The sequence below is a fragment of the Physeter macrocephalus genome, chromosome 19 (assembly GCF_002837175.3).
Source record: "Physeter macrocephalus isolate SW-GA chromosome 19, ASM283717v5, whole genome shotgun sequence".
Lineage (NCBI taxonomy): Eukaryota > Metazoa > Chordata > Mammalia > Artiodactyla > Physeteridae > Physeter > Physeter macrocephalus.
Window position 1 is genome coordinate 25530449 of NC_041232.1, and position 9380 is coordinate 25539828.

General features: G+C 64.7%; 1 protein-coding gene across 1 annotated transcript in view; it reads right to left on the reverse strand.

Annotated features, from left to right (window-relative positions):
- The window catches only part of LOC114484400 (formin-2-like), a 17702-nt gene extending 14244 nt beyond the window's left edge, over positions 1-3458 (reverse strand). The window contains exons 1-2 of the mRNA XM_055080724.1: positions 3361-3458; positions 1108-1973 (exon numbers count right to left, since the gene is read on the reverse strand). Of these exons, the coding sequence (XP_054936699.1) occupies positions 1108-1973; positions 3361-3458 (964 nt within the window). The remainder of the gene's footprint in view (positions 1-1107; positions 1974-3360) is intronic.
- Positions 3459-9380: the final 5922 nt, after the last annotated feature.

Genomic DNA, 9380 nt, shown 5'->3' on the forward strand with positions numbered 1-9380 from the left:
GTCAGAGCCTTTACTGGGCTTCCCAGGGGAGGATGCCTCGGGGAGCCCAGCAGTGGCTGGCTAAGCCAATCCCGGGGCTCTGGGGCGCGGGGCTGGCCCTGCCCTGGGTGTGAGAGCCCACAGAGGGGGGCGGCGGGGGGGCTCGGGCTGGTTGGGTTACACGTGACAGGGGCGCTCGGGTGAGTGGTTTACAGCCTCCTGGAATCGGGAACCTGGGAGAGGCCATCCCTCCGGGTCAGCGAGGCCCCAGACACTCATAATTACAGAAGATGGAAGGCGTGGTTGATACCAGGGAGGGTACCAGGCATGGGGACGTTTGTGGGGCCTGTTCCTGCCACACGGGCGTGTGAGGTCCTCCTCCTGATGGTCTGACGGCCAGCCAGGGTCTGGGGGTGTTGGGCCAGGTGTCTCCCCTTCCCAGAGGCCCGCACCCCAACAGACCACGCCGACGGGTGATCCCCCAAGGAATTTAGACTTCCGCGCTGGGACGCACGTGCTTCCCTGATCAGGGGCCCCAGGGGCTTGCGTCCGCCAGGCTTGCTGCCGTGCTGCCGTCCGTGTGGGGCGGCCACCGCCACCCAACGCTGAGACTCTGCAGGGTGGGCTCCCAGCCTGATTTGAGCCCTCTCTGCCCACACCAGGCCCCGTGGAGGGCAGGGAGCCGGGGCCTGGGGCCCTGGGGTGGGAGGGGGCCCTCTCCTCCACCCCATCCAAGCCCACTCGCAAAACAAGCTCAGAGACAAAATCATTAGACGTTCCAAGGCAGGGGCCGCAGAGCATTAAACTTAAGTGTGGTCCCTTGGGCTGGGGGCCCACGCGCTGCTCGGGTGACACTCTGTGAGGCCAACCCGAGGCGGTGTTTTGATCAGAGGAGCCCGGGGGGAGAGCTGTGCTGGTCAGTCCCGGTTGGAAGGTGGCTCCCGGCCGAGGCCCCGAGGAGGGGGCAGGGCGGCCACGCGGGTACAGGCGGGAGGACGGTGTGGCCGGAACAGATGAACAGGGCGGAGGATGAGCTCAGAGAGCACGCAGGGAGGAGGGGCTCAGCCGTGGACAGACAGCAGGCCAGGGGAAGGAAAACAGAAGCTGGGGGTGTCGAGGGAGGCTCACGTGTGTAGATGGAAGAGCTCCCAGAGAGAGGCTGTGGACGATGCAAGAAAGAGGCAGCTGCTGGGGGGCCATGCGGTCCAGGTGAGGGATGCGGGCCCGGGCGCAGGAAGCCAGAGGAGCCTGGCAGCTGCCCCTCGCGGGCGGGCAGGCGGGCTCCCCGCAGACCAGGAAGCGGGCGGATGCAGGGGGCAGGGCTGGGGACGTCCTCTTCCAGCTGCTGGACTAGGAAACGAGGTGGGGGGGCAAGAGTGAGGGTGGGGGGGGCACCTGATGCTGGGGAAGGGAGAGACGGACGCCGGGGGGGACCAGGACCGGGAAGCGCAGGGCTGAGAGCTGCGGACGCGCCGGGGGTCAGCGGTTGTGAATTTAAAGTGAGAACAATGAGCGCGTTGTCCTTTCCTTCCGCGCAGCCGGACGACGCAGAGCGCGGGCGAGGAGCGGCACCGACCCCGCAGGATGGGTTTTCAGCAAAGCGTGCTGAAGGGAGAGCGCGACGGGGTCGAGACGCCCGTGCAGGAGCGACCGCGAGGGTTACCCGCCGAGGAGCGGCGGCGGGAGGCGGGGGGCGGCAGAGGAAGAAGGGGGCGGCTGCACAGGGCTCCGGAGACGGGGCGGGCGACTGGGGTGCGGAAGGACGGGGCGCTGCCGACGAGGCTGAGCGTGGCGGGGTCAGGGGACGCGGCACACGCTGGAAGGTCACCTCTGTGGACCCTGAAACGGGCAAGGGGGCGACCCAAGTACAGCGGATGGGTGTGGGCGGAGCCGGACCCGGACGCCTCAGGGCGTGAGCGGCGCCCGGCAGCGGGCAGCCCAGACCCCGCGGGGAGGCCGTTCCGGGCCGTTCGGGCAGGAGGGAGCCTCGGAGGCTGCACAGTCACCCCAGCCGGTCTGATCATGTCGGGTTGTCAGGGACGCGAGACGCTGTCCTCCTGCCTGCTCCTCCAGGAGACCCCACGATGCCAGAGCAGCAGGTGGGCACATGCAGGGCGCCAGAGCCCACGTGGCAAAGGCGCCGGGCTCCAATGGGCTCAGGTCTCCCGGCCTGGAAGAATCTGGTGTCGCTGCTACCCACGTGGCCAGCGGAGAGGTGGCGGGGAATGCGTCCCCGAAGCCTTCTCCTCTGGGGTCAGAGCAAGACCAAGGCAGATCCGACACACGCAGAGGCAGACCAGGACCTCGCACCTTCACGTGTGAGACTCTGGATCCATCGTTTAACAGTGGATGGACCTTCCGTGACCTGGGGGAGCGGAAGCACCCTCCTGTGTTCAGGCAAGTCCCCGCAAGAGCAGGGGAGGTGAGGGGCAGCCCCTGTCTATGCCGACAAGTGCAGATGCCGCCTCTCAGCCCCCGCTGCGCGGGGCCCAGCTCTGGCCACCCAGACACTCCTACGCCCGGCTTTGACGCAGAGCAGAAGCTGCGCTTATAGCAGCCGTGGGCAGGAAAGGGTCAACTCAGAAGGTCCCGCTTGTCCATACAAGCTCCCAAGGTCCTTAGGGCTGGCCCTCGCCAGCTTCAGGGAGGTGACCTCTGAGCCCCGGGGAGGTGCTGCTTGATAAGAGTCTTTGTTTACCTGGGGCCTTGAGCCGCACCAGACTGTCTCTGCTGCAACGTGATTTACGGTCAGGCCTGTGGCCACACAGCATCGGCTCGACTTCCAGAGGGCTGGGAGGCTAAGAGCAGCCACATGGGCGAGGCAGCTATGTCTGTGTGACCAAACCCAGTGAGAAGCCTGGACCCCAAGTCTCGGCGACCCTCCCTGGTCGGCGGCACTGCACGTGCTGTCACTCGTCACAGCTGGGAGAATGCAGCGCTGCCCACGCGACTCCCCGGACAGGGCAGGGCTGAGACCCCACGCCTGGTTTCTCTGGGACTTGGTCCTGTGTGTTTCTTCCCTTTGCAGGTTCCAACCTGTACCATTGGCTGTAATAAACTGTAACCCTGAGCATTACAGCTTTTCTGAGTCCTGTGAGACTTAGCAAGTCATTGAAACTGAGAGTGGCCTTAGGGACCCCCGGACTTGCAGTGGGCGTCAGAAGTGAGGTTGTCTTGAGGACCCCACACAAGCAGGAAATGTGCAGGTGTTTCCAGGTGTGCAGAGCACCCAGAGCCAGCAGGGGGGCAGCCTCAGTCACCCCTCACCAGCCTGAGCCCTGGCACAGGGAACCTGTCATGCCTCTGACCTCCTCGTGTGTCTTCTGCACCTGTGAGCTAACCAGCATCCTCTGTACTAAGCTCATTTCCTGCGTAGATCACCGAGTCAGTTTCTGCTGCTTCAGATCCAGAATGCTGACTGATCCAAAGGATGCAGTCTCGCCGGGACCTGAGACGGGACCCCTGAGAAAGGTCGCCATGCCAACGGCAATTCCACCTGGAGACCAGGAAGGAGCAGGTGTGCAGCCCTGAGTGGGAGCAGGTGTGCCACGTCCGCAATCAGCCGCAGGTGAGATGGCTGGTCATGCTCTTTGAGGCAGAAGGAGGGACAGACATGAAGTCCAGAACGGGGTTTCTCACTGAGACACCGGGAGCCTCCCAGGCCCATGACGGAGTCAGGGACACGCTCGGATGAGGGCTCAGCGGCGCAGCTTCATTCAGGGTCGGCTCAGCTATTTTATCTAATTCCTTCCTCGTCACCTGCAGTTTGGGGGTCCCCGAGACCGCCCTCGCCCTAACCCCGTTTCTCTCCAGCAATCGTGCATAATGTGCATTCGTTTACCTGTGGTCTGTCTCCTGCACAGGGGCAGCCACTGAGGGTGGAGGTGTCCCTGGTTTACACGCTGCTGGGTCCCGAGTGCCTGGCGAGGGGTCGGGGAAGGCGGGGCGGGGACGCCGAGTTCCCAGGGCTCAAGGCCACCCCCACTCCAGCCTGGCAGGGAGGACTCACCAGGGGTGACAGGCCCAGGCCACGGCCAGAGAAAAGGCCTGGAAGGTGCCCTCCGTCACCGGAAACTCGCTGAAGGCCCTCCTGACCGGCAGGCGTGGGGCAGGGCTGGGTCTGCTTTGCCAACCCGTGGTCATCGGCAAACGTTCCCGCCCAGCGTCACCACGCCCTGGGAGGAGGCCGCCCCAGATTCCCCGTCAGCCGTGTTGTCTGAGTGGGGCCCCTCGGGCACCAACCCGGGCCTAAGGTGTTGGCGCGTGGCACTCCTTGGCCGCGTGACCAGTTCTGGGATGGGCACTGCCGGAGCCAGTGTGATGAGTGAAGCACAGGACTTGGGAGGCTGCTGGGACAGGGCTTCCTCTTAGGACCCTCCACGCTGGCAGGGCCAGCGCCCTCTGTCCTTCCCCGTGCAGCTGCCGGTCACCAGGGCACCTCTGCCTCCCCTCTGCTGCCCTTGGCCCTGCCAGCCCTCTGCTGGCTGCCCCCTGCAAACTCCTCTGTTTGGACCCCCCAGAGGCTCCTGACTGACAGACTGCAGCCACAGCTCCCACGAGGAGTCCCGATGGCTGCCCCGAGTCCAAGGTCACAGCACCTCCCTCTCTGCGCTGTTGGCACCCTTCCAGCCACCCCCAGGGCCACCCCTCGGGTCCCGGGAACACAGCCCGTAAGTGCTCTGCAGAGGGTCGCTCGGTCCTAAGCTCCCAGGAGAAGTGCCACTGCACCAGCTCCGCGAGGAGAATCCAGTGTTAACCCACTGGCCGCTGCTCAGAGCACCTGCCGAGGCCGTGGCCCCCATCTGCCAGGCGAGCTTTCCAGCTGCATCCTGGCACCCGCTGCTCACGCTGTAGCCCCGGGGCCGTGGGTGACTGAGAGGCCAGAGGACCCTCAGGCGGAGGCCACAGGTGCTGAGCGCGGCCGAGCTGGGCCAGGGGTCCTGTGCAGAGGCAACCTCCCGGTAAATTCTCCAAAGTTCAAGTGCAACACGCTTCCCCTCAGCTTGGACTGGCCACCAGAGATCTCCGGGAGGTGACAAGTGACTTCCTCTGAGCTCACCACCCAGGAACTGGATCTCCCAGCAGGGCCGCTGGAACGGGAGGCTTGTCCCGGGGACCCCCGCGCTGACATAAGGGGTGTAGATATCTGGGTCTCGGCGGTCAGACCCCCCCCCCGCCCCGGTGTGTGGACACACCCTGTCACGGAGGGCGCTCAAGGCAGGCACTGCAAGTACAACCACAGACCCCCGAGTGACCCCCTGGGAGGACCCCCAGGGGCCAAGGGCCCCAGACCCCCGAGTGACCCCCGGGGAGGACCCCCAGGAGCCAAGGGCCACAGACCCCCGAGTGACCCCCGGGGAGGACCCCCAGGAGCCAAGGGCCACAGACCCCCGAGTGACCCCCTGGGAGGACCCCCAGGAGCCAAGGGCCACAGACCCCCGAGTGACCCCCGGGGAGGACCCCCAGGAGCCAAGGGCCACAGACCCCCGAGTGACCCCCGGGGAGGACCCCCAGGAGCCAAGGGCCAGGCCCGATTGCTCCTGGGAGACGCCCCCGGCCTGTGAGAAGGCGCGCAGAGCCCGGCAGAGAGGAGGCCGGGCCTGCTGGGCGGTCCTTGCCCGATGGAATAAAGGGTCCCCAGGGGCCAGGCAGGGCTGAGCGGCCCCCGCTCAAGGGGCCCATGGGAGGAGGGTGAGCCCAGGCGGCTCGGGACGGCAGGGGGCAGTGAGGGCCGCCCGGCACCGCCCGGAGTCTCCAGGGCCTGCCCGCACCGCCCCCTGCCAGGGCCACATCCTCGCTGGTGCCTCCTGCCACTGGTCAGAAGTGTCCGGAGAAAGAGTTCCCAGGGCTCACTCTCTGGGGCATTCGCTGCGGATTTCACCGGTTTTCCTTCTGCAGCGTCAGGAGCGAGCTGAACGCTCTCTTAAACAGGAGAGACTGGGCAGGGGAGGCGGCGAGGGGCGCTTGGGGGGCACACCCACCCCTCCTTCCACTGGCTGTGCAGCGGCCCAGGGGACCAGCCAGGCGGGCTCGTGTCGCGGCTCTGAGGACACAGGCCCCCCAAGGGCAGGCTCAGAGGCCAGGGCAGGGTCCCCACAGGCTGAAGTGCACGGAGGCCAGATGGAAGACGGCCCCGGAGGTCAGGCCCACGAGTCAGAGGGCAGGACGTCCACCGCTGGCGAGGAGCGTCCCGGCCTGGAAGAGGCGATTGCAGCACTCGCAGAAGGGCTGTACTCTCCTGCCGGCTCCTCTGGCCCCTCCTCGCAGCCCTCAGGTCGCTGGGCAAGGCATCCAGGGCTGCAGAGCCATCAGGGGCAGGTGTGGAGCGGGGCGGGGCTGGGCCAGGCCCAGCCTCACCCCAAGCGGCTCCCACCACGGGGGCACGTGCAGGTGTATGAGGGGGTGTGTGAGGGTGTGACGGGCCCCATCCCCGGCCGCCTTCCCCCAGGCTGACCCCAGAGCCCCGGTCAACTTGCTGTCAGGGCAGCTTAGCTCCTACGCCCTCTCTATCAGGGCTGCCTGCTCCCCGTTCTCAGCCCAGAGCCACGCAGTTCTCCCTTTTCCAGAAAGTTCTAGAATATGGACACATATACCCACAAGGAAATAGCTATGGCTATTTCATGAAGATAATTTCTGAAAGTGAAACCACTAGGTCAGAAGGGTCTGAACCACTATGAAATTGCTCTCGAGAAAGGCCGGGTCCATGTAATTTGTCTGCTGACTTCCATACTGAGCCCCTGTGCTAAAAGACAGAAACCCAAAGTGACCGCCCATCAGCGTACCCATATCTCTCCCAATCAGGGAGCCCTACTTGTCCCTCCATGGCCGCACCCGGTACTTGCTTGTATGTTTCTTTTTTTAAATAACTTTACTTATTTATTAACTTATTTTTGGCTGCGTTGGGTCTTCGTTGCTGTGTGTGGGCTTTCTCTAGTTGCCACGAGCGGGGGTTTCTCTTTGTTGCGGAGCATGGGCTCTAGGATGAGTGGGCTTCAGTAATTATGGCACACGGGCTCAGTAGTTGTGGCTCGCGGGCTCTAGAGCACAGGCTCAGTAGTTGTGGCGCGCGGGCTTAGTTGCTCCGCAGCCTGTGGGATCTTCCCGGACCAGGGCTCGAACTCGTGTCCCCTGCACCGGCAGGCGGACTCTTAACCATTGCGCCACCAGGGAAGCCCTATTCGTATGTCTATATGCATGTTTATTCACTCTTCTGCCTCTTCCAGCGTCCCGCGGCTCCTGCAATCTCTGCTCCGTCTTCAGGGGTCCTTCTCCTCTCTGTGTCTCCTCTTATAAAGACCCAGTCTTTGGATTCAGGGCCCACCCTAATCCCATATAACCTCATCTTAACTTAGTTACATCTGCAAAGACCCCATTTCCAAATAAGGCCACGTTCTGAGGTCCCGGTGGACATGAACTGGGGGGACAGTCTCCCACGCAGCACATTATGAAACCACAGTCCGTATAACGGCTTTGGAGGCCCGCTCCCTCGGTCACCGGCTCCCCACGCCGTGCTCCGGCCACGCGTCCCCCCAGGGTGCGGCCAGCGTTCCGGCTCCGTGTCCGAGGGCCTTTGCATGGGCTGTCCCTCCGCCCTCTGCCCCCACGTTCCCGGGGCTCGTTCCTCACGGAATTCTAGTATCACCTTCCTGGCCATCCAAAGCAAACCAGCCGTCCTGGGCCTCCTGAGCCCCATGGCGAGGCACCGGCCTCCGTGTGGCGCACACCGTGGCTTCATGAGGCCCCACGTCCCTCTAACTGGATGGCGCCCCCAGGGCAGGGCTCTGTCTCTGCTCACAGAGGCACCCCAGGTACGTGGCCTGCGTGGAGGGGGTGCGGGTCCCAGGCAGAGCCGGCAGCTGGCAGGTGCCCAGAGCAGGCCTCTCAGCACGCCCAGCAGCAGGCGGGTGGCTGATTTAATTGAATTCCAGAATCCCTGCAATAAGCTAGGAGATTTATCCCTGCAATTTGTGGGGCTGAGCAGGCAGACGCCTCAGGCCTTGTTACGCGTCCCACGGGAGGGTTTACTGGGGCCAGAGGCACTGCAGCCTGGCTTGGCCCCAGCCAACCAGCTCGCTCTGGGTGACTGGGCGGCAGGTTGAGGGGCGCCCGCCCAGCCCTGCCCAGCAGGCCTTGGGGGTCAGGATGAGCACCCAGCCAGTCTGGGCGGTTCTCGCCGCTCTGCTCCTTGGCCTGCGTGAGAAGGGGTTAAGGGAACATCTGTCCAGCTACTCAGCTGTGCCAGTGTCATCCAAGGGATCAAGCGGGGGACACACCTGCCAGCTGGCAGGGCAGGGCCGGACAAGGGCTCAGTCTGCAGAGTAGCCGGCGTCCCCAGATGGACACGTCAGAGCCCCACGTGAGGCCACGAGGCAGCTGTGAGGCCAGCGTCCAGCGTTCAGAAGGCTCTGTCCCCGTTCCTGGGCCCAGGGGGGACCAGACACTCAGCCTCCTGCCACCCAGGGACAGTGCCAGCCGAGAGAGCTGCCAGCACAGAAGCCTGAGGAGGCCACCTGGCCGGGGCACAGGAAGGTGGGGGGCAAGGAGGCCTAGAGAGAGCAGGGCTCCCCAGGCCATTTATAAAGACTGGCTTTTATTCAAGTGGGGGGACCGCCTGGAGAAGAGGGAGGGGTGCTGACCAGGGCAGGGTCTCGCATTTTCTCTGCTCAGAGGCCCAGGGCCCAGGGCAGGGATGTGCCCGGGGGGTCAGCCGGGGGCCAGGAGGAGCCGGGAGGGCTTGCTGCCCCCGGCCCTGCACAGGCACTCCGACAGGCGACGCGGGGGAGGGGAGCCATTAATTTGGAATAAATAGGGGTGTGTGTGGTTTTACGGGTTACGGCTTTATAAAGAAGATTCTGGGTCTGTATGTGAGCATGTGTGAACGTGTGTGTATACGTGCGGGAGTGTGTGGGCATGTGTGTGAATGAGTGTGTGAGCACCGAATGGTGGGTGTAGTGTGTGCATGTGCTGCCTGGCCGGGGCGGCCTAAGGTGACGTGTGTGACACACCCTTCCTGAAGTTCAGAACAAAAGAACAATTGAACGCCCCACCGGGCTGTGGGGCGAGGCCGCCTGTGTGCCGGCAGACGGTGGCAAAGACGGCCAGGGCGCTGCGGACCCTGCACCCACGCCCCGTGACCTGTGACAGTCTTCCCATCAGGGTGGTGGGGGGAGGTATACTGCCCCTCCCCCGGAATCAGGGCTGGCCTGTGTCCCACCCGGATGGTCAGATCAGGGAGTGTCACCGCTCGAGCCCCGGACCCAGGCCTCAGGAGGCCCCCGCTTCCGGGGAGCCCCTGGGGAGGCTTCCGGGGAAGACAGAAGACCTGGGCTAGCCAGCCGAGGCGAGAGGCCACCGCTCCACACGGCCCGCGCCCCAGCAGGGCCCCGACAGACCTGGAGCAG